Source organism: Doryrhamphus excisus, linkage group LG15, assembly GCF_037039965.1.
Source record: "Doryrhamphus excisus strain RoL-2023G ecotype Guam linkage group LG15, RoL_Dexc_Guam_v1.1, whole genome shotgun sequence".
Lineage (NCBI taxonomy): Eukaryota > Metazoa > Chordata > Actinopteri > Syngnathiformes > Syngnathidae > Doryrhamphus > Doryrhamphus excisus.
In genome coordinates this window covers 5661807-5687576 of record NC_136371.1, presented here as the reverse complement: position 1 = coordinate 5687576, position 25770 = coordinate 5661807, and the positions used below count along the sequence as shown (strand labels likewise).

General features: G+C 41.7%; 1 protein-coding gene across 1 annotated transcript; it reads right to left on the bottom strand.

The window, feature by feature from the left end:
* Window positions 1-297: 297 nt before the first annotated feature.
* fbln2 (fibulin 2) lies at window positions 298-25770 on the bottom strand. The gene is made up of 17 exons (XM_058051907.2): window positions 25665-25770; window positions 23215-24499; window positions 14631-14745; window positions 13180-13309; window positions 12366-12567; window positions 10965-11183; window positions 10142-10252; window positions 8796-8897; window positions 8074-8205; window positions 5553-5690; window positions 4699-4833; window positions 2867-2995; window positions 2651-2776; window positions 2203-2319; window positions 1993-2121; window positions 1784-1907; window positions 298-1543 (listed from the first exon to the last, which is right to left on the bottom strand). The coding sequence occupies exons 2-17, from the start codon at window positions 24464-24466 to the stop codon at window positions 1186-1188; spliced, it is 3519 nt and encodes a 1172-aa protein (XP_057907890.2). The 5' UTR covers window positions 24467-24499; window positions 25665-25770; the 3' UTR covers window positions 298-1185.

Sequence of the window (25770 nt, the reverse complement as noted above, 5' to 3'; positions counted from 1 at the left end):
TGTGTGATATTCTATACTCATAATTAGGTGTCAGTAATGTTAAAGTTGATGAGATAATAGCCACTGCAGGTAGTACTTGGTGTGATTCTTTCTTTTTCGTCTACTATGTTGGATAGTGCCATTGTCAATGTGACTATAGGGGTGTTATAACATGTCAAGAGGGCTCTAATAATGTTAAATCCCCTATTTTAAAGGGTGTTAACTGGTTTTCTATGCTCTAGCTAGAAATTATTTAGTAAAGAGTTCTATTTAGCTGAAATTCACAACACGGCCAAGTCTGGAACTGGTTAACGGCGATAAACAAGGGATGACTGTATTCGTATTTGCATACATGCAGAATACAGTAGTATATTGTAAAAGTTCAAGTCAAGGTATTTAATATGCAATTGCTGGGTTTATACATGTCAGTATGATGCAGACTACACCTTGGAACTACAAACACAGTATATTTTGTACAGCAGTGGAGCGATACCGCAATGTGCCTGTAGGTGGAAGTGTAACTCTGGATACTATTTAACACAAATATGAATCTAATCAATCACTGTGATAACAATGGTCTGCTTGTGGATAAATGCATTGTCATTTTGTAGAATGTTCACTAAAAGTGGCCAGAAAATAATAAATCATACTTTATCAAGTGTAATCCTACTTCAATTAATAGGATTGTCATACACGACGTACACAAACATACACAAGAATCTCAACATGTACTTTTTATCCTAATAAATATATATATGGTCAAAACGTAAGCAAGTACATACACTAAAATACTTTGCAGTTTATGTATTTAGTACAAAATTATCATACATCCATTCTTATACATACATCATAATACCTTCCATCATACAGGGATACAATAGTTCACTACATGGATTAACATTAAATTAGTTTAGAAAAATACTTCAAAAACAAAAGTAATGCAGTAATGCAGCAGTGCGGCTTGAAAGGATAGTCTTAGGTGTCTGTTCAGGTACAGAAATATTAGAACAGATGTTTTTTATTTTAATTCATAAGAGAAATGGAAAATATTAAGATACAATAACAGTATTGTCTGTTGTTGAGTGAGTGAATGACCTTTTGGCTGGATGGAAGAACAGGATAATACACAATGGTATATTTATGAACTTGTACTGAAACTGTCATTTCACTTGAGGTCCATATAGTCCTACGGTGGAGCTCCATCTCTTACACCGAGTTGGCTGTGATGAAGACGTAAATCTTGGCATGGAACGTGGTGAACGTCCCCTGTCTCCAAAGCTTCATCTCTACATTAATCAGAAAGTCCCTCGGGCCCTCAACCTGTCTGTGTAAGTACACGGCCCCCGTGTAGGCATTCAGCTTGCGGGTGCTGAAGTAGTTTTCCTCATTTCCTTCTGTGATGCTAACTATGACGTTGTCCCCGGAGTAGGCGGGCGATGGTCCGATGCGGAAGATCTGAGCAGGGATGACGATGTTGGACTGGAAACTGAGGTAGTAGTAGGTGATTCTCAGAGGTGAGTTTTGGCACTCCAGGTAGTTGGGACAGCTGATCCGCTCACAGCGCCTACAAATGACATTGGATCCTTATCTATCTTGAAACTATTTGTTACATGTGAAATTTCAATTAACTTATTTTAATATACAATGATGGACGTGATTTGCAGCTTCCCCTGGACCGTCTGCGCCCACCAAAAGGAGTGACTCCATTGGTGAGAAGGACCCAGCAGCAACGTCCCAATCAGTGCCACGAGCTACTCTCAATCTGGTCATTTATTTTTATAGGAAAACCAAAATTACGACTTACGTGTCAGATACTTTTCGGTAGTTTGGTGGACAGCTGAGAGACAAGCAGCGGTAGCCTCCCTGGATGTTGTAGCAAGTCTCGGCTAGAGAACAATTATGACCCCCTGTGGTGCACTCGTCAATATCTACAAGGAAATTAAAGCGAGAAAAGTATTATATTTCATATTTACCGTTCCCTTCCACAGCATTGATATAAAAGCATGTTTTAACCTCTGCAGGAGCGTCCATTCGGAGACATGGTGTATCCATATTCAGGACACGCACACTGGTAACTACCAGGAACGTTCACACACTTATATGTGCACAGATGGCCGATGCTTTGTGAGCACTCGTCGATATCTGGAAAACACAGGAGATGAATCGTTTGAAAATGATATCCGAAGGTATAAACACGCCATTGTGAAGGTGAATTCGCCACACCTTCACAGCTGTGCCCATCCTCACGCAGGAAGTATCCCTGCCTACAGTAGCACTGGTAAGAGCCGTAGATGTTGGCGCACTCCTGACTGCAAGGGCTCGACAAACACTCGTTCACATCTGGAGATGAGAGGTTAGAGCTAATTATTGTCTCAATCCACCTGATCAAAGCCTTTTCAGTGTTTCTACACTAACATATAAAAAGGGTGATGTTGTTATTAAGCCAATAACGTTTTTATTGGCACATGCTCCAAGGCAGGGCCTGGTGAAAGCAATGCCATCACCCACAACCTGCTGTTCTCTGGAGCTAAACCAGAAATATAACAAGTCCTGCCCACAAAAAAGGCATGTTTTCACACTTTAAAGCCAGAAATATACAACAATAACATGCACAGACAGGACGAAATTGATGCACACACACGCCTGCTTTAGCAGCCATTAATGCACACACCTTCACAGTTATTGCCATCACTGGATAAACGGAAGCCGGTGGTGCACGAACACTGATAGGAGCCAGGAGTATTCTCACAGGTCTGTGCACACAAACGACCCGGGTAGTGCCAACACTCATTTACATCTGTGGGGGAAAAAAAAAAGAGTTGGCGTTGGAAGTATGTGATGAAAAAGTAGCTGGATAATAAAGATAGAGTTTATTAATACAACATACCCACACACATGCGTCTGAAGGAGTCGTACTGGTAACCAGTCTGACATTCACAGCGATAGGACCCGGGAAGATTGTGGCACAGTTGGCCTTCTCCGCATTGATGTGCACCAGTCTGACACTCATCCACGTCTACAAGACACACAGGGACGTTACAGAGAGGGTTGGGTTGCAGGGACATTCTATAGGAATGGTATTATTTCATTTGAACATGCATCAGATTACAATTGAATGCATCACATAATCTGTTCACAGTTCCACAAGGAGTAGGAAGAAGCAAAGCTTATTAAATCCTACCCCTCCATCTGGTACTTTTACAATCAGTAACTGTTACATTTGTTCACTTCCTGCTTTCCTAATATAGTTTAATTTTATTTTTTTTTTTTGTCACATACCGAAGTACGAGGTGATATGACATAATGGGTACAATAGTAACTGTCAATATAGTGATATATATATATAGCACATCATGACTGGTTCAATACATTCTACTCAGTGCTCTACAAGTCTCTAATTGGACCTGTCTTAAAAACATCTCAAGGAAATGTCCTCTATTGCAAACCAGGAAGATATTGATTTTGATATCAGACACAATGTGCTTATGATAGCTGAGGGCAAACATCTAATCTGGATGTGCATGCTCCTTGTCAGTGTTCTAATGAGTACAGTTTCCGAAATCAGATAATGGTGTTGAATATTAATGGACAGATGACACAGTCGCGGTGCTCATGTTCCATTAGGGTTCTACGCTAGTCTTCCGACTGTCAGTGATGACCTTTATGTGTGAACACGAATTCAATCAGGTCTTACTGGCTACATTCACACTTGTAGGACCTTTACAGAAGATAGTCCTTACGGAATGCAGTTCACATGTAATGGTAATGGTTTTATTTCATTTGAACATGCATCAGATTACAATTGAGTGCATCACATAATCAGTTCACAGTTCCACATGTCCAAAAGGAGTAGGAAGAAGCAAAGCTTATTAAATCCTACCCCTCCATCTGGTACTTTTACAATCAGTAACTGTTACATTTGTTCACTTCCTGCTTTCCATAATGCAGTTTAAGGTTTTTTTGGTTGTTTTTTTTTAAATAATGTACCTTGTACCGAAGTACAAGGTGATATGACCATCCAATGACATAATGGGTACCATAGTAAGTGTCAATATAGTGATATATATAGCACATCATGACTGGTTCAAGACTCTTCATCCTTGTATTTAGCAAACATCAACTGCTTGTATTGTTTCTTGAATTGGCTCATCGTTGTGCATTGTTTGAGGTCCTTACTCAATCCATTCCATAGTTTGATTCCACATACTGAAATGCTATGGCTTTTTAACGTAGTCCTAGCATATAAGTGTTTCAAATTTAATTCTTCCCTGAGATCATATTTCTTGCCACCTTATGTTGTATATTTGTAATATGAGGTTTCCAGCTCATATTTTCATCTATTGTGATCCCCAGAAATGTATTTTCCTTCACCCTTCATATGTATTTTTGTCATGGGAACAAAACACTTTTGTGACTTATGTTATGACCAAAATGTTGCCTACTGGCTTGAATGTCATTTTTTTCTATTTTATCCAGACTAAAATGAGCACCACCTTGACATAACTCAAAATATTCCAAAAGAGTTCATCTGCAAGCGGACCAATACCCATCTTTCGGTCTGCTTGTTCGGTGCATACCAAGGTTGGGATGATCTTCACCCTTGAACAAACGATGCGTACTAATGTGGACGTACCCTAAGATTCAACTGTTTTCTGACAGCCTCTCAATATTCCTGATTCCACACAGCATTGACACAGTATGCCTGATGCCAAATCTTACCAATACACCTGCTTCCATCAGGACTGGTATGATAGCCTCGGCTGCATATCATTTTCCTCTGACACGTGTAGGACCCCACTGTGTTGATGCAGTTAAAACCTGAACCACACGGTCGGGTGCCACATTCATCACTGTCTGTTGGAGAGACGAAAATATCAATGCATTGGAGAAATAAACGCTGTTTTTTTTTTTTACCCAATTCTCAGAGCATTTCTTCTACTTCTTTTACAGTGTCGTCGGCTGCCTTGACATGCCCCAGTTCCTGCCCCTCGGGGCTAATTCCACAGCATCAGTTTGTACTGTGGTAGGACACAGGATTTCTTTTTATCCGCCCCCTCTGCACCCCCCCCCCAAAAGCAGTCTCTGATCTCCTGCTTGTGTGGCATTTAACCCCTGTGTCCCTGCAGCCTGCTACTCATTCACCTGCGTGACACATCACGCCATCACCAAGGGCCGGGAGTCACCTGCTGGCAAATGCTCTTCATGACTTGGATGATCTGGATTGGAAACGTTAAATTCCTTCCATTATATATTGCCAACTAACGCACATGAGCGCCTTCCTTCAAATTAAAGGTGTTCATCTTTAAAATCACCTGCTTTTGTGATCGGGTGGAACAAAAACCTGCATTGTTTTGGCTATCTCCACACTTCTTTCATTTTCAACAACCCTTGTGCAACTTTCAGCATTATTGTTGCATATACTGCACAAACCTCACTCCCAGATGCCTCAAGAGCTGCGCTGGATAACGTGTTGTTCGCCAGTCTGACTAATACTCTTACGTGAAAAACCAAAATGATACATTTGACAGGCATATTACAGAGCAAACACATTCAGTAAGAAAGATTTACCCTACCGATACAGTTGCCATCTGCGTCCCGTTCAAAGCCAAGAGAGCAGCGAGGTTTGGGGTTGCATCTGAACGAGCCTTCTGTATTTACACACTCATTCTCGGTTCTGCAATTATGGATGCCTTGCATACACTCGTTGATATCTGTGAAGGAGTGTAAACACACAGGTTGCTGATAGTGAGCGTGATTAATTGCAAACAGAACACAGATCAAACATTATTAGTTTCAGTCAAGTAATCCATTGGACATGATAAATGCAGTGCAAAACCATACATGTACAGTAGTGACAAAGGTCTCCACTAGATGGCAGTATGGCTTAACGGCAGACGGTACTTCTGATACCATGTCTGTTCAATTCTTCTAACTAAAAGGTTAAAGGATTGTATTACATATGAGTCTTGCTCATCATTCATAATTGGGTAAATGATGGTTTTTCTCATTTTAACGATACCAATCTGCCTCCTTGGCTAGTTTTTGACTCCACATCTGTTCATAGAAAGGGGCATATTCCTCAAGAGTCCTCTCACACCTGTCGTCCAAGGGATTTACCTCCTGTCAATCAAACCATCTGTTCCCACAGTAAGACCCGGCACTCCAGGGGAATCACAACCTCAAAGAATTACAAATTGAGGTGCATGTGTGTGTGAGAGCATAATGTCAATCAGTGACAAGCATTTTCAAGCAATTCCAGCTGGAGTTCACGACAGTAATTGCAACACTGAGCCAAAAGCAGCCTATAGGCAGCCCCGTGGATACACGGGTGACATGTCTCGACGAAAAGCGACGCATGTGGAGTAACTTGTCCGTGTTATTCACCTCCGAACCGTAATAAAGGCGACCATTTCCTTCTCAACAGAGAAGGAAATGTTACCGGTTGCTTCCAATCAACTTTTTATTTTAACGTCTCAACACAGTGGTATTCCACACCGTCTTTCTTCTCTCGCGACTCTTCCTGGTTCAAAGGTCATACAAGCTCACGGCCTCACGCTTCATAGCTGTCCAAGGCAATGCCTGTAACAACGGGAAGAGGACTGACAGCGACCGCTGTCATGATTGATTTTTGTCTCTATAGCAATCATATTTTGCGACTTCAATTTATTAAATGTATTGTTTCTGACGGAATCTGTCTGAAAATAGTACTTCTACAGCACAATTTATCAAACATTTTCTGTATATTGTTTTGTACCTTCTGCAAGTAGGCTACAGGCACAAAAGGCATCTAGTGAAAATAGACAGTGGATCTGAACATTCAAACGCTGACATCATTGTGGTCTAGATGGCCCTGTGTGTGCAGCCAATCTGAAATCTGACAAAAAAAAAAAAAAAAAAACAGGCCCTTCGCTAATAGTGTGATATCAGTCAAGCCTACGGATTCTGACCCCCTTGGGCAGATTCGATTAACATGGCAGCACATGGAAGCTGAAATCTGAAAAAAAAAAAAAACTCGACTATACACTTACTGGAAGCAGTGCAGCCAAGAGACAAAATGAAGATAAAATGAAGACTGGTGGAATTAATGCAATTTCATAGAACAAAAGCTACAATACAAGAAATACCAAACTGAGTGGTTATTGCAATTGTTTGAGGTTGATTGCTGTATTTATAATAATTGTATTTATCATTTAAATTTGTAATTTGTTAAGCATGTAAATCGGTTGACATCTTATGAGTGAAAGATAATGGTAAATTCCATCCTTCTATCCATCCATCTTCTACCGCTTATCAGAAAATGGGTCACGGGGGCAGCAGGCTAAGTAGTGAAGCCCAGACTTGGATCCCGAGGACTTCCCAGGCCAGTTGAGGGAAATACAGTAGTTTTCCCAACATATCCCGAGCCCTAATAGTAATTTGTCTTTTTGCTATTTGTTTAATTTTGTAAAAGTATGTAAATTGGCAATGAAGGGTGGCACTGGCACCATAAAATCCATATTGGATAGGACCGTTTCTAGCCAGCAGAGAAGGCCTTGCTGGCCCTGATGTTCCAACACTGCAGTCTCGTAATTCATGGCCTATATAGTAGCTGCTTCTGTGTAATATCGTTTCTTGTTAAATGCTCATTTTGCTTGATTGAACACTCTTTACACTTACATGGGAGTCTCCTTGACTGAGTCCACAGAAAGCCTGCAGAGGTAAGCAGCATTTCCAGCACATCTAATAGTCATCTGTGGGAGCTATTCCTCCTGACGCCACTGCTGCTGCTGCTTTACGAATGAGACCTCTGCACAGCCCAAATTTATGGTGCATGGAAATAATGAGACGTATTGGAAAGGTGACTGCTGCATCTCAAAATTGGACACCACCGCTACGTGGATATGCATGGCAGGTCTTCACTATGAGATGAAACTGCAAGCAAACTGTAAAGAAGGTAGGGTGTTGCTTCTTATCGTTTAATTTTGGCTCTATGGTCACGCTGTCGTCAGCACCTTATCTTCAATGTGCGCCATTCCCACTGCAAAGTTATCCAAACACTGTCTTGACTCTGCTGCATTTTTTGTGCTATCTCTTGCTAATAAAAGTGTGGCGCACCTTCACAAATGTCTCTGTTGATCTGGTACCCTTGGGGACAAGTGATCAGTCTCTGGCAGACGTAGCTCCCTGCAGTATTCATGCAGCGCTCGTTCAACTGGCAATCATGCGCCAAGATACACTCATTAATATCTGCAACAGAAGAAATAGAACAAACAAGAAATGTGTCAGTGTGAGGAAAGTGAACGTAAAGTGCACAAAATAAGAAGACGGGGGGGCTGTGGAGGCAGATTAAAGAGAGCGGGTATGAAAAGGCAACTAATTCTTGCATATGCATGACGAAAGTGAGCTGCTCTCTATGTGTTTTTAAGCAGGGGACAGAGCAGTATAAAATGCTACAATAACAATATAACGTAAACAGTCTATCAGATGTATATGATGTGTGTAAGAATAACATGCTGGTGTTAAATCCCCCTGATGGAAACTCATTTGAGGGATGATATTTTAAAATGATGCCAATCAGTGTTTTTGTCTAGATCACAGTGTGTTGCCAGGAGTAAAAAAGATTAAAGCTGTATCTCCTCTGCACATCTTGAGGTGCTGATGAGGGAGCGAGATAAATCAGTAAGAGGCATTCCAAGAATCTCCCTCTCGCCTCAACTGGAGCCAAACTGCTCCAAAATTGAGATGTGAAATTACACACCACATTTCACCGAGATTGTGTCCAAACCTCTGTGTGCAACCCTGGTCAGAAAATATTTCCAGTGTTATATCTGCCTTGCCTTCACAGGAATGTTCATCAGCCATGAGGGAGAATCCTGGGAAACAGGAGCAGAGTGGCCTTCCACCCTCCGGGATGCAATGCTGGTCACAGGGGCCATTTCCTGCATGTATTAAATCAAGGTCACATGAAATGTACCATGGAAAACAACAACCTTGTAAGCCCGTGGAGCAGACAGAACCTTGTTTTTCACATTTTATTTTATTTTTTCAGGTTAGTCACTAACCTCATCATATTGCTTGCGTGTTCGATCAATCAAGCAATCTTTCTGTTTGGTCTTTTTTGGGGTTATCCTCTTCATGAACAACCCGTATTAACATTACAAAAAATTATTAATCAAATTCCAAATAGTTGTTGATAAGATAATCAGCGATTCTTTATTAACTGTTGCAGCTCTGTTGTCGTTAACAATATGGGGCTCTAATTTCGTGAAGTAGTACAGGGTGGCGCAGCGGGGTGCAGCCCATCCATCCATTTTTCTCCGCTTATCCGGGTCCGGGTCGCGGGGGCAGCAGTCTTAGTAGGGAAGCCTAGACTTCCCGGTCCCCGGCCAACTCCTCCAGCTCCACCGGGAGGACACCAAGGCGTTCCCAGGCCAGCTGTGAGACAGGCGCAGCCCATGCAGTGGTAATTTGTTCCAGCGCAGCATTGTGCGCAGCCAATTTGGTAGACTGGACTGCGCCGACATGGACGTGGTGGCACACTAGGGGAGGTGTCCACATTTTAAGCTTTGCGCAGTGATAAATTTGTGACATGGTCTATTCATGGCGCAGGCGAAGCGCACCATGCGTCACCAAAACCTCACAGGCATGTTTCAGTGGAATGAACAATCACAGCAACCACTATTTAATGTAACTGTCTGAACCGGCATGTACATTTTTGTTTTAATTGTCCCATCAAATATGTCACCCATAATGGGAACTCAACCGGGGCCGGCCTTGCACCGCGGACGAGGGGGGAAATGTCCCCCTAAATAAATATCAGGTTCATTTGATTGGTTAAGATTACGCTCGGTTGTGTTATACTCTCTCATGCCTTCTCTCCTCCCTTTTTGCTACTTGCGCCGGTTGTAGGGACAAGGGCGTGGGTGCGCCGTGCTGCGCCTGACCACACTCACGAAAATTGCACTGGCCATATCCTGTTGACACCTGCACCTGGCCAAGAAATTAGAGCCCATGGTTTAAAGAGTGAGAACCATCTCACCTTAACCTTTTTCCAAGTACTTGAAACAATGGAATGTCAACTGGCTTCTCTTTCTGTCATATTCAATTACATCATGATGCGTGTTTCACGAATTCGCTCTTTTAAAGTCTTGAGTCGCCCTCTCCTCTTATGAAGCTGTCTAACCTTCACAGGGGTTGAGTGGCACAGAGGGTTGGGTGGGGGGTGGAAAAGACAAGGTGGGCTCCACCCCCTGACTGTCATCCTCCTTCAGTCTGTTCTCCTCATCCACCGTCTCTGCAGAAACATGAATAATCTCATCACAGGCACGAGGGATTACACTGTAATCAAGAAGTCTGCCTTGCCTACTGCTGCCTTAGTTAAAGGCTTACACATATTCCACTTTTCCATTTGACAATATGAAGCTGGCGGGCAGAGGAAAATATATAAAAGCATGGAGGTGCGGCAGGAAAAAGCATTGCCTAGAGACAAACATTTGGGTTTATTGGCAAGCCCCATCCCTCACTGTAATTTGCCGGGTGCTCTGACATTAGCGTCCTGTTGAGGCAGGTTTGTGTGAGGCGAAAGTGTTGTGTTGATTAAGTCTGGTGTGCTCAAGCAAAGTCACTGTTATCTTCAAATACCTCTCGTTCTGAACATGCGAGCCTCCTGTTTTCAGGTTGTGCAAGATTTTCCAATCGGTGAAAATATTTTTCATATAAGACCGCAAAAAAAGGCTTTTTGTCAGCAGGAGAGACATAATTTGTGATGCGCGGCTGTCAGTCCAGGAAAGGGATGTTAGCATGTGATTAAAATAGCTATTATTAGGTGGTATCGAGGCTTGCAGGCAGGAAGGAACTCAGCCAGGGCAGGAAAATAACATGCAGACCAATTACATCAAATGTTGTCTCCCTGACTAAAATGCTGCCTGTAAATGTTATGACGGTGGGACACTTTCCTGCACATTGGCATCACTGGAAATGTCTGCTAACACCACATAAAGCTTTACCTTGTGCACAAGTGAAAGCATCCTCTTGCAGCACGTATCCCGGGAAGCACTCACAGCGGAAAGAGCCTAGTGTGTTTACACATCTGTGGTGGCAGATGTTGCCCTCGTAGATCAGGCACTCATCCATGTCCTCCACCTCAATAGGCCCCTCCGCCGCGTTCTCCCCGTGCCTCTCTTTGCCGATGGAGAAGGCCTCGTTCGGGTAAAGGCTGTCGGACACTGCAGCACACACATTTGTTTTTACACTTTATGCAAAATACACACTAAATAAAAGAACAATAAATTGATATTTTATGTATAAAATAAAAAAAAACAGTAACATTGTCTTGCTATTGATCTGTAGGCTTTAACTTCCCTGCGACTCTGAACAGGATAAGTGGTAAAAATTGATTGCTGAATGGGTGGGTGGGTTGCTCTTTTATATGTGGGACTATAAAAAGGTCTGTATTTCTACAATGAATTCAAATTAACTAACAAGCCACAAAACAAGTCAAATACCCCATCATCCATCAACAGGCAGACCAATTCCAATTTACAACTATCTGGATTTCAAATGAACCGATCCGCAGGGGTTTGAAACAAGGCAACTGGGCTGTTCTTGTTTCAAGACGTTTCAAAAAGCTTCTTCAGAAGGATTTTTTTTTTTTCCAAGCATAACATACCAATGCACTTCAAACCCACCGACACCCTCAGACAAAAAGCTGGTTCACCCCAAGGACAAAATACTGAGAAGAAAAAACTCAGCTATGTTGTTCATGCAGTGCAGCGTAGCGAGGGGTGCGATGACCTCAACATTGGAGAGACCAGACAACCGTTACAGCATCAGCATGTCATTTGCATCTCAACATGAAAGGACATTCATTGTGGATTGGGAAGACCACTAGTTTAATAGAAGCCGTCTAAGTCAAACTAGAAAAACAGCAAACTGAAGAATCCTTTTGGATGAAAATATCAATTCCAATACCCGTCTTCAACAAATTAGAAGAGTCCAGTTGCCTCGATTCAACCGCAACAGATTTATTTAGTTTCTGTGACTAAGAATCTACACAAAATATCAGAGTTTTCCAGCTAGATGACATAAACAAAACAAAGCAAAACTTGGACGAGCAGAGCAAAGAGCAAAACAAGTAAATGTCAGGCAGGTGCTCCATCTCTTAGAATTAACCAGAAGGGTTGAACAAGACTGTTACACTTTGTTCTTGGAGGCCAACGAACCATTTTTCAGCCGTGCTGGGGGACCTGTTTCTTTTAAATGCCAAGAAAACAGATTAGCTTTGGTTCAGAGCTATACTTTTTCCTGGCAGTGCATCGATTGATGCCCTCACCTCTTGGGATGATGATGCATTCAATGTGTTAGTAATTTGGTTTCGGGCTGGTTATGTCTGCATTTCCCATCAATACCTTTTTTTGGTGGTGAAGTGGCATCGAGAGCAGGTTTTTCTTTGATGGCGTGCCAGATGACACGACTCTGGTCCCATATGTCCTCACCCTCGCAACACATGAGGAAGGCATGTCTGCAGTGGAGGCCCATGTGTCGGTGGGCTTTGCAGTCGTGACCCTCACTGCGGAACTTCAGCCCCACTGAGCAGCAGTCACAGCACTCCTGGAGGTCATAATCAATACAATAATCAAACAATATGTGGCTTATTTGTTGTTGGACAATCTGTGTTAAACATTCTGGAGCCTATCCCAGTTGTCCAGGGTACACCCTGGACTGGTCACCAGCCAATCACAGGGCACATATAGACAAACAACCATTCACACTCACATTCAATTTGGAATCTCCAATTAACCTAACATGCAAACTTCATACAGAGATGTCCAAGCGAAGCCGGGTCTTTCCGATCTCCAGACTCTGTGGCTTAAATGTCTAAAGTCTCCCACTGCCATATTATTCCTTCCATTTCCTGAACATGCTTCTGCAATTACAAAGAGGTCAAACAGCTGTTGCTCGAGTCCCCTTTGAAGATAGCAAAGCTTTGGTCAGTGGGAATCTTTAACTGTAATTGAGTCATTTGTCTAAATGAAATAAGGCGATCGACCAAGTATGCACCCGCAGCAGTAATCATCAAAGGAGAAGTCTATATTTAATAAAAAAAAAAAAGTTCTTCTTCGACTAATGCAATTGGCTCCTAACTGGTAAATTTCAATTTTGACCGTGAACCCAGTGAACTATGTTTGCCTTATGCTGTCGCATCTGGCCATAGCTACTTGCCATATAGGAACTGAGCCCACACGTATCGCTGGCATCCTCCTCACACATATCCCCGTCTCTGGCTGCACTCATTCCAGCCAGACATCGTCTTTCTCTCAGGGAACCGAGGCAGCACTGTTGCTGAGACGTCCTGGCAAAGAAAAAAAAAAAGCACAAAGGAAAAAGGAGCTCTTGGGGCAAACAGAGTGTGACTGTGGCCCTGCAGTCATGTGTGGGCTGCCCGTTTTTCCCATGGTTGCCGCTGCTAAAGTACAGGAGTTGACTGATGAGATTTAAAAGCTTGAAAAGGAATGAGATGTCTGCAGTGAATTGATCTTGGAATCATATACCAGTCAAGACCATGAAGAGCCGATGATTAAAGATAAACACTAGAGGGGATGCAGATCCTGATGAAAAGTTCATTTTGTCCTTGGGTCATCAAAGCTACAGTTTCGCCTGTATTGGTGATCAAACGTTTGTTAATTCACTTATGGGTCTGATAGAAGCTACTCACTGAATTTCAACATTATTAGTTCCAAATTTGTTGAGTTATATCTGCAACTGCAACTAATGATTAATTTCTTAATCAATTAATCTGAAGCTTGTTGTTGCGATTAATGGAGACGGACCAAAACAAGTCAGTCACTGTTTTCCAAAGTCAAAGCCAATTTGTGGGAATATCTTGTTTTGCCTAAAACACAAATATAATAGATGTGGATGATGATCATCATGGATGATTACATTTTTTTATTTAAAAAAGGGTTAAACCAAGACTAAAATAGTTGTCGATTAATTGAACAGTCTAGCACAGGGGTGGGCAAACTTTTTGACTCGCATTATATTATTGATATGACAAAATTTACGGGGGGGGGCAGACTATATATTTTACACGTAACAGTCCACCTGGTATTATTGTATCTGTAAAATTGTCATGCAATCTGCTATTATTATTTATTATTTTATATTTATATTTAAATATTTTAAAAATAATAAAATATTATAATAATTACAATAAAATTAAAATAATAATTATTATATTATTATTATGTAAAATATGCAAATATAACAATAATATTATATATAATTAATATAATTAGCATTAATATAATAATTATAATAGTTCTAATAATAATTATAATAACCTAATAATCTAATAATAATAATTATTATTATTATTATTATTATGTGCTTGTGTCCCTTTTTTCAGGAGCACTTTGTAAACAACAGACCATGTCAAAAAACGAAATTGATAAAACCATCAAAAGGTTGGCTCAGGCCATGATGCCAGGTTGTATGTTGAGTTTAAATGAAATACTTTGGAAAGATTGGGCGGGCCGTATTCAAACACTTGGCGGGCCGGATGTGGCCCCCGGGCCGTAGTTTGCCCACCCCTGGTCTAGCACTATGACAAGATCTCAACATCATTTAAGGTGAAAAAAAATAGCTTTCGTTAAAAGATGTCATGTTCTCACCAGCAGATGGACTGCCTATCTCTAGTGGGTGGTTCCATGCTGTTGCAGTGACCATTAACCGAAGCCCATTTTGCACCAGTCTCACAGCAAGTGTCCACCAGCTCCATGACTGACACTGTAATGAAACACAAACACAAACACAAACGTATCCACATTTGCTTCATATTCCAGACATAATATAGGCTACAATTTGAATGAATTCAGCCGAAACAGAATGTCTAATAACTTAGAATGGCATCAGTGAAATGATTCATATTATATTATAAAGACACAAATGTGTTTTTTGGAGAGGCAACAACTTTGTTCTCAAACTTCTTGACCCTACCCTCACGTTCACTTGGCAGGGAGAAGCATGAAACCAGCTGAAATTACATTCAGATAAAATTATCCTTTTTTTTTTTTTTAAACATCTGGGCTAATCAGCGCTTGGGCTGAGGAAAAAGTAACACATTAGCACTTCCTTTCAAACTGGGTCAAGGAGCAGACGGAGTAAAAACACATTATGCAGTTTACCGGGAAAAAAAATGCTTTAACATGGCAGTGCATTCCAGCTTTGAGCTGAGCCGCACTAGTACCTTTCACAGGCAACATATATGGAATTTATTCCTCTTAAATATAAAAACAGTATATAAAGACTAGTAATTACTCATAAAGGTCCAGGGTGTATCCTGCCAGCTGGGATAGGCTCCAGCATACCCCCACAACCCTCATGAGAATAAGCGGCGTCGAAGATGGATTAATGGATGCATAGATGGGTTCCTTCAAATTTTTTGACATGAAGTTGCATGACACTCCCATCAGCAGTGTAGTACATAAACGGTGATTTATACTCCTTTTCATCCGGTGAGACAAATTCTGGTCGGCTTTCGGTGATGAGTGAACAACTGTTTCTAATATTTTGACCCTCTCATGTAGCTAATGAGGTAACAGAATTTAAACACAAGCAAATCTAAATCATTGTCCCAAACACTAGTATAATATTTTGAAGGTCGAGGAATTCCCAAGCACCGGTCCTATCATGGCATGAGTGTGCGCACAGTATATTTCTGTCCGGCAACAATGTTATGTTAAGAACACAGACATTGACGGTTGTAAAACTTTGGTGGAGGTATGTGTTGTATCAACAATCTTTCTTAGAAGTTATGCTGCGGTACATAGTCACCTCGTTAATTGACGGCGGTGTGAACTATAACCATGAACTAATGAACTAACCATGACAAATCAGAGAAACTCACATAAAACTAGTCTGGATAAGGTTATAAAGCCATTTTTAAAGCTTTGGGACTCCAGCAAACCACAGTGAGAGCCTTTACCTACAAAAGCAAAAATATGAAACTCATAAGCCCACTATAAGCCCACTTTGTACCTGTAATTCTGATGCCAGATAGGTCATTTACTGTGTTGTAATGTGTCATAGTAATGGTAATGGTAATGGTTTTATTTCATTTGAACATGCATCAGATTACAATTGAATGGATCACATAATGGCCAGCCAACCAAAATTATCCGAAAAGCAGTCGTCCAAGAGATCCCAAACGACCCCACAACAACATCCAAAGAACTACAGACCTCACTTGCCTCAGTTAAGGCCTGCATTCATGACTCCACCATAAGAAAAACACTTGGCAAAAACAGCCTTCATGGCAGAGTTCCAAGACGAAAACCAGTGCTGAACAAAAAGAACATTAAGGCTTATATCAATTTTGCCGGAAAACATCTTAAGCGGGGCGGCACGGTGGTCTAGAGGTTAGCGCGCGGACCTCACAGCTAGGAGACCAGGGCTCAATTCCACCCACGGCCATCTCTGTGTGCAGTTTGCATGTTCTCCCCGTGCATGCGTGGATTTTCTCCGGGTACTCCGGTTTCCTCCCACATTCCAAAAACATGCTAGGTTAATTGGCGACTCCAAATTGTCCATAGGTATGAATTTGAGCGTGAATGGTTGTTTGTCTATATTGTTTGTCTGTGATTGGCTGGCGACCAGTCCAGGGTGTACCCCGCCTCTCGTCCGAAGACAGCTGGGATAGGCTCCAGCACCCCCGCGACCCTTGTGAGGAAAAGCGGTAGAAAATGAATGAATGAACATCTTAAGCGTACCGTACTAACTATACCAGCAGTAAAATATGGTGGTGGTAGTGTGATGGTCTGGGGCTGTTTGCATTCTGCTATCTACCAAAAGATCCTGAAGGAGAATGTTGGTGACCTCAAGCTAAAACCAACTTGGGTTCTGCAGCAGGACAATGATCCAAAACACACCAGCAAATCCACTGGAAAAAAAATACAATGAAGAGTTGCTGACTCAGAGTCATATTGTCTGTTTCTCCTTACTTCATGCCTTTTGCTCTATTTTTAAACTTTTTGTTCTGATGCCTTTTCTGACTACCTTGTTTATACCATAAGAGACTCCAAAAACACTCAGAACCTGTGATTGTGCATAATTTAAAGATTTGGAATAGAGAAATAAAAATAACCTTTATGGTTACAAGTTTTCAAGTTTTCTACAGACATATGGAACTCTCTAATTGTGTTTTATCCATGTGTTAAAAATATATACAAATGATGCCTTTGAAGAGTCCTGAAGAATCGAACTGAAACGATGGGTGGACACACAATAATAAACCATGTCCAATAGTTAGCTGTGTTTATTTCAATGTGGTTTTGAGAGGGGTCTCAGGAGCACCCTTTGGCTAGAGGTCTGTCATTATATTTGTCTATTAGTACAAAATGCACCACATACTTTGTTCTCGTCCAAATCCAAACCTGTGACATCACTCCTTTGGAAAATATGTAGGTAGAATAACAACAGGTACGGCTCTCAACATGCCTGGAGGTGTCATAAATCCACATTCTGCCACTAATCAAGGCTTGTGTGTCTTGTCTTATGTAGCTTTAGAGGTGATGTAATATACAAGCAAACTGGGCAGTTGACTAAACTTATGGCATTTCATCTTCATAGATGATTGTTGGTAAAAGCTGTAAAGTATTGTGTATAAATTGCGTATATAGACATTGTGTGTTCACAGTGCTGTGTTCGTCTTGAGAGGATGACACCATGTCCTTCTCACCTTCAACATGAGTACTTACAGCGATATAATACCTTCTGAAGCACATACTCACCGACCGACAACAGCTGGCTGTGACATAATAGGCAGAACTCCCCTGCAGTCAGGATGACTTCATTTCTACTACAAGTCTTGAATGACAAGTTTTGTCTTAATCCCCGTTGAGACTCTTGGCCAGTAATCGTGTCATTCATCTTTTTTTTAATTACAGTGCTAAAATAAGTTGAGGTAAGCAATTTCGTGGTCGCCTCGGGCTTTGATGGGTGCACGCGGTAACCCCCAATCCTATTACACCTCCTTGCGGTTAGTTACCCTCCATCCATCTGCAGCATAGAGAATATGACGAGGCTGAACTGTCATTCTTGGTTACTGTATTTGTTGTGCTGCAAAAAATGTTCTAACAGTCTAACAATGCTGCTTTTGGAGTCTTCTTCTTCTTTCTCCTTCGGCAAATCAATCTCCTCCATCTAACAATGTCTTCTCACACCAACTACCCTCATGTCCTCCTTCACTTCCTCTACGCCTCCTACCTGGCAGCTCTAAACGCAGCACCCTTCTACCAATATATTCACTACCCAACCATCTCAGTCTGGCCTCGATGACTTTATCTCCGAGGTCTCTAACATGTAATGTCCCTCAGATGTACCTGTTCCTGATCCTATCCATCCTGGTCCCTCCCAATGAGAACCTCCAGTTCTGCTTCCTGTGTTTTCCTGCTACACACAAATTTCCCTGACTGTGTATTATTTATGTCTTATTTTGTGGTGTTCTGATAATTTCTATTTCTTATTTCTGATTATTATAATGTGGCAGCAGTTTTTATTATTTATAATTACTTCAGCAATGATTGCATTAATTAAATTACAAACGTGAAAGTATTCGCAGACATAGGAGTTGGCTTTTGGATCATTTGGAGTCTTTGTATTTCATTCATTCATTTTCTCCAGCTTTTTCCTCACGAGGGTCGCGGGGGTATCCCAACTGTCTTCGGGCGAGAGGCGGGGTACACCCTGGACTGGTCGCCAGCCAATCACAGGGCACATATAGACAAACAACCATTCACACTCACATTCATACCTATGGACAATTTGGAGTCGCCAATTAACCTAGCATGTTTTTGGAATGTGGGAGGAAACCGGAGTACCCACGCATGCAAACATGCAAACTCCACACAGCGATGGCCGAGGGTGGGAATTGAACCCTGGTCTCCTAGCTGTGAGGTCTGCGCGCTAACCACTAGACCGCCGTGCCGCCCCATGAATAACTTGCGAGAGGGATCACATGGCAGACCATACTCACCAAATATGTTGGTCTTTATTTGTGAAGTGGACCCAAGAAGGGTCTAATTGGCTTTGGATATGTTTGTTGACAATAACACATTGTTAAGATAATAGACGTGACTACCTGCTCACCTCGCTATAGGAAAGGCAAACAAACTGTTAACAGATGCTAGCAGATTGCTAAAAGATGCATCAGCTGCCAGGAGCCCACACTTTTGACACAAGCGCCTCTTAAAGCTAAATGAAAACCTATTAGACGCTGTAAGGACTAATGGTGCACTGAATTCTTGCAGCCAGTCCTTGGTTGTGCTTCTCAAACACACAGGTTGAATTCATTTTCTACAGACTGAATATTCAATTGGTTTAGTATGTTCAGCGGCAATATTCCTGTTATTCAAGCTTGCTTCCCTTTTCATTTGTATTCTCAAGGTCTGTTCCCAACCCAGAAAGCAGGAAAGACTCATTCAAAGCACCAGATGTCTTGATTTTTGGCCTAGATGGAGCCAAAAGGATGTGTGTTATTAATTATTCTACCAATATAACACAAACATGAATAGGACGTTTGTCTTATATTGTAATATTTTTGTGTAATTTGTATCTTCACTTTACTTGCATGTGTAGTTTATGACTGTATTTCTGCATTTGGAGCAATTTCTTCTCACAGCGTAATACAGCTACATGACATGTGCATAAGACATGCTTCCAGGCAGGACATTTTGTGGACGGCAGATTCACTGGAATTCTTGTAAACCTGGAAGGCACCCTTGGATCAACTAGAGCTATCTTCTTCATTGATATTTCCAGCGGTGATACATCGGAAAAGGCTGGAAATCTGGAATCCACCTTGGATTTCATACTTTGGGGAATAGATCTGTTGATGTCACGCTCACGTGCAGCACGTTGTGACAATGCTACTGACAGAAACTCATTGTTTTGTCCGCAACACCTCAGAGATATAATAGTGTTGCATCAGCCATGCTCTGGCTGAGCTGAACATGGTGGCTGGGGTTGTACTATAAGAAAGCGAACACATATGGAGGTGTGCTTCAGATGAGCTGATAACTGGGAAGATTGGGAAGCCAACAGGGGATACAAGTAATCACACCGGCTCTGGAAGGAGCAGTGTGTAGCGTCTGGCAATCAAGTCGCAACAGTGGCCTCATTCATCACACGTGTCCTATGCCACTCACAGGTACAACCACCACCCCCCACACACAAGAAATCCTATACTAAGTCCAGCCCAGCATCAGAACACATGAACAATCCCATCCCCCTCCCCTCCGGAGCACATTCTGCATCTGTTTGGACAGACAGAACAAATGAGCTGGAGTCACTGACTTGAGAGCAGAAAGCATTTATTTTGGAACATGCTCCTGCAGCAAAGGTGTGTTCGGTTAAAAAATGGATGTGTGGCCTCTGTCAAGTACAATGAATGAGCGGGGGGGGGGCATATAGTTGGTCTCGATGGACATTTCTTAATGTCTAAGAATACAGTATAGTAGTCCATCTGTGTGAATAAAGTATCTACATTATTTGTGCAGCGTGAGAACGGGAGAAGGTGTGTTCAAGGGCGGCCAAAGAAAGTGGGACAAATCGCCGCAAAAACTGGGGGATTTCTAATTCTAATTCTTTAAGTCACCATCTACCAGTACGAGGCTGAACTTGGCCTTTCACAGAGGTTGTGTACAGAACAAATATACACATTAGTACTATAAGGTAATCAAATCTTACCGTTGCATGCATTCCACATATAGTATCAGCATTTGGGACCAAATGTGATGTGAAAGAAAAAGGTTAAAAATACAATATGGTAGTAGTAGTAGTTGCATTCAGGAGTGGGACAAAACATTTATTCTAAATTATTTAAATTATTTGTATAAATTACTGTTTACGTTGTACATTACGTTACATTACGTTTACGTTGTACATTTTTCATATTTGATGTCATCTATTTATTCTCCACGTTATTATTTATTATTACACGGGAGCCAGGCAACGACATTTCGTTGGCAATTTCACTACTGTGTTATTGTGCAATGGCAATAAAGAAAGTCTATGTCTATTAAAAAAAAATTTAATCCTTGATTAAATAAGATTAATTGTGAGTTAATTATGGACTGGGTGTGATTAATCGCAATTAACTATTTTAATCGTTTGACAGCCCTAATAAAAATATATGTATATATATGGACATTAATCCATATAGTCACATTTAAACTTATATGACCCAATAAAGTAGATCAATTCAGAGAAAATATAAGCCACTGTGTGGCTTATTTGACTGTGTGGGAGCTTGTAGAAGCTTCATGTTAGCCTAACATGCATGTTTTGGGGGCTGTGGGGGTCAAAAATCCACACAAGCACAGGGAGAACATGCAAACTCAGACTGTGAGGCTGTCGAACTAATATTTCTCCAAAAATCAAAACGACACCATCCATCCATTCACATTCACAGCGTACATTAGCCTCCATCATTGAGGAAGTAACCAACCAATACCGTTCATCTGCACAAAATTGGGATCTAAAAATTAAGAAGACCCAACTACCAATACGCTGCGCCATAATAGCTGTTGCTCAATTAAAAATGCTCAATTAAAAAATGCTCAGTTAAAATGTCAAAAGGGTAGTTTCCTTAGGAAAACAAGTATTGACAGGTATGCAGATATAGTATTTACGTTTTTATGTTCTCTTTCAAGCAACACATCTTCTGCTATACAGGCGTTACTGAACACCATTATGTAGAGGGGTTTTCCTTACTATGCATTAACATGCCACTGCACTGAAGATTTGTTTGGCCAACTGAATTCCACAGTTATGTCCTGTACTTTAACAGACATGTCTACAAGGTCAAAATATGTTACTTTTTAAAAACCATTCACTTGTAGCAAGCTGAATTTCATCTCCATAGATGTAATGAAAAACACCTGAATCAGGCTTAATGTGGCCTGCAGCGTTCCCAAAGAAACATTTCTCACCTCCAGTCTTCAACTTTACACCTAAGAACAAGCTTGACACATACATCTGGGAGTTCACCCCCCCCCCCCCCCCCCCCCCAGAAATACCTCAGAAAAGCATTCAGCATATATTATGCATACCTACGGAGGCCAGGTGCTGAAAGAAAAGCAGATCCGACAGGCCTGGACAAAAATCCGACCGCTTAGGTTATAGTAGGACGTCGGTTAAGTAGTAAATAGCAAAACTCATTAGTTTACGCACAAAATGTGTGTGCTAAATGTGTCCATTACAACATATGAAAGGTTCATTTGTAATATGATCACACGTTTGCTCATCGTTTGCAATAATGGTGGTGCTGGTTTTCCAGTGAACTCCATCACTCGGTACTCATCATCTCAGTTCCTGCTGTAAGCAAGCTGACGTGTTGGAGAATGTGAAGGACACGCATCACAGTTTGACAAAATTTTTGTTGTAATTTCTTCAGAAAGAGACAAAAATGTAGGAAAATTGAACCAATTTTTCCAGTGTGAAATCCAATTACCATCGAAAAATACATTTTATAGAGAAGTACTACAGTGTTACATGACAAAAATGCAATGGACAAAGATACACCATCTTCGTACTTTACGATGAGTTCTGTCTTGAATCCTTTATCAAACTGCTACAACGTTTTTCGCCCAACGGGAAGCTAGTTAGCAGATGCACCAACGCGTCGTGTGCTTTGTTCGGGCACTGAGGAATGATACAGCACAGAACAAAGGTACAATTTTGTTACCATCCAAAAAACCAAAGTCTTTGGGTTCTGGTGCGAGTATGCTTGCGAAGCTGAAACTTAAAGGAATTAACAAAAGGGCACCACCACCATCAAGAGGGTAGCCTGCAGCTAAATTTAACACAACAAAGGAAACCACACCCAGCCTGGACACAGAAAGAGGATTGATCGTGAGTTCTTGGACAGTTGACACAAATTTCTGCAAAAAAATTAACGGGATATTCGAAAATCGAGGTTATATTATTTTCACTATGCTATCTGGGGACAGCACACTTTCCATGCACAATTGTAACGTTTATGCTGGACTTCTGCCTGATTGAATGCAGCGATTACGAATTCCTCCTCAAAAGACAGGATGTGAGACAAAGCGGTGTCACGTGAATATGTCATAATAGTAGCAACCCTACATTGTCTTTGCTGGGGCTCCAAATGAGCACATTGTATATGGATGTAAGTGGTAATTTAACACACTTCAAATTTGTCAGCACACAAAGCGAAAGAAAAAAGTCTCTTACCGTCTGCATCTCCATCGACATCCTTAGACTGGTAATTGGAGAGGTTCTGTGGTTGTCTCGAGGACTGCTGTTCATCCTCCCTCATCCTGACTGGAGTCATGTTGGGTGGCTGGAACTGGACCGAGGGGTACGAGCCAAGTTTCTCTTTATCAGGAGTTTGCCTGTGGTCTTGTTTATTACGGCTGCCAGAATGGAGTAAACCACGATTCCTAGCACGACTACCTCGACTGTGACTCGATTTGTGATGGCCAAAGTTCCTCTGTCGAGTGTCGTCCCGTTCTTCGCTTTCCTGTTGCGGTCTGTCATTCTCCAACGTCACTTTCTGTGTTGTTATTGTTTGTTGTGTTGATGTTTCTTGTTCAACAACGGTGCTTGTTGGTTCAAGGTTCTGCATGACATCATCGTCGCTGCTCTTTTCAGCATCAAAGCTTTTTTGCACATCACTCAGCTCACTTCTGTCATCATTCGAGGTGGAGCTTGAATTAGGGTAAGCGAGTGGAACTGTAGTTGGTTGGGCCAGATTGTGGATATGGGAAGAAGTGGGTTCAGGCTGTGAGTAGTCATAATCCTCTGTGCCAAAACTGGGTGGATCTGGCTTGTAAAGCGGTAGAGTGTTTCCCAGCACTAATTCGGTTTCGGAAGGTTGGCTGCTAGTCACTTTCGAATAGTCAGTTTTCTCAGTGGTTGCGACCCCTGTAGGCTTATTAACACTACGGATGTCACAGCCAGGAACGGGTGAGCACATTAACTTCCCGCCATCGTTTGGACAGTAGCAAACCTGACAGTTATCTAAATGAAAGGTGTGTCCTGCCTCAAATTTCTGGTTGCCATGGGTACAACCAATACGCCCACATTGCGGACATCCATCTGCAGGCTGTAAAATGTCAATGCAGTTGTGGGAAATTTCAGGGCACTCGATAAAATGGCAACTTATCTTCCCTCCTCCTTTGGGACATGCACATTCCGTGCTTCCGAAATCCACAAAATAAGATTCCCCCTGTGGGACTTTCCCTTTGCGGAAACCTGCTTGGACACAGTCATAGTACTGGTAACCTTCACAGGCGCAGCCAGTTTGTGTACAGGTGGGACAGCAGGCGCCTGTCTCCAGAACGGTTTCAATGCAGTTCTCCAGAAGTGGGCATTCCACACCTGTGCAGTCCTTCTGGCTTAGACCAGTGTGCAGGCGCAGAACCACCCAACACAAACACAACACAAGTCTTTGTGCGTTCATTTTGTGTGTGGAAGACAACATAAGTTTTCCAGTTGCATTCCAGATGAAGTCTTTCTGTTAGCCGGTGGAAATAAAAAAGGATTAGTGACATATTTACAGCTCACAGATACAGTCATGCCTGCTTTAATTTGACAGCCTGCCAAATGCGTCTGTGGTTGGGTGGGTTTATACATCAAAATAACAATCCAAAATGTCAGTTACTTGGAAGAAAACTGTTTTGTCATAAATTCAGGGACTGTTTAATAATTGAACTGCTTTCTCGTAAAAAAAAAAAAACATGCATGTGATGGATGTCTGAGATGTGCACTGTATGGAGGCAGGCTACCAGCACCAAGTTAGAAACGAGAGTAAGCAATGTGACCAGGTGTTTTCTATTTTTCTTTTCCTGTATTTTCCTTTGCGGTTGCTATTTCCACTTCACAATCAAATATGCACTTCATCAGCGTTATTAAATAGCCGGTGATATTCCTGCTTTGAAATGTTTTAAGCAGCACCATGTCTGATTTCACAAGTTCTCGGTCCCCCACGGAAACCAGAGCTTTATGAAGGTAGTAACACATAGTTGAGAAATGTCTATTGATCTTGGAAGCGTGGCCGTGCATAACAACAACCCTCAACATGTAAAAAGCATGGACAAACATGACATGTTGTGTATTTTTTTCATGTCATTAAAATATATATCTAACATCTGTTGCTGCCTTAAACCACAGAGGAACACAAAAGCTGCAGCTCCATTTAGTGAATCAATGATGTCTTTGTGTGCAGAGGGTACAAAATTATTTTACCAGATCGTTCTTGCTCTGCTGTGGCGCCTTAGTGTGGTGAAATAAGATCTAAAGGCACCCGCAAAAAAAATTCTAAGTTGTTATTTTCTTTGAGACAGTCAGGTGGGACGAGCATTGAATTGTAATTTAAAGTGGGTTGGGTGTTTGGCTTTCTCTGCCTGGGGGTTAAAAGCTGACCCTTAACCCTTGTATAGGCACGCGCACACGTGTAAACCTTGTTTTGCTTTTTTTAAGTGCTCCAGTGCACACGTTGACACAAGATATTAACAAAAACACACATTTCTTCAGGCAGAAATAACCAAATGTGACTTTTAGAGTACAAAATACTAATTAAGTTGATAACCAAACATACAATGCTTAAAATAACACAATAAATAATAGCCTGTGTATATTCCACAGGGATTGGACCTGCAGTATTTTTTATTTCTCCTTACCTTGATTGCCTTGATTCCCTTACCCTGAAGCGTCTCTGTGCTGCTGCAACAAACTTGTGCGTAAAAATGTGAGTGAGCTCCACTGGCTGGCTGGGAGCGCCCTCTC

Bases quoted from the DNA above. Each gene is read 5' to 3' on its own strand.
- fbln2 (XM_058051907.2), bottom strand. From the start codon at position 24,466: ATGTTGTCTTCCACACACAAAATGAACGCACAAAGACTTGTGTTGTGT. The intron at 12,568-13,179 runs GCAAGTAGCTAT...TATGACCTCCAG, and splicing joins GTGGGCTCAGTTCCTATATG to GAGTGCTGTGACTGCTGCTC. The intron at 10,253-10,964 runs GTAAAGCTTTAT...ATGTTTCTGCAG, and splicing joins TGCTTTCACTTGTGCACAAG to AGACGGTGGATGAGGAGAAC.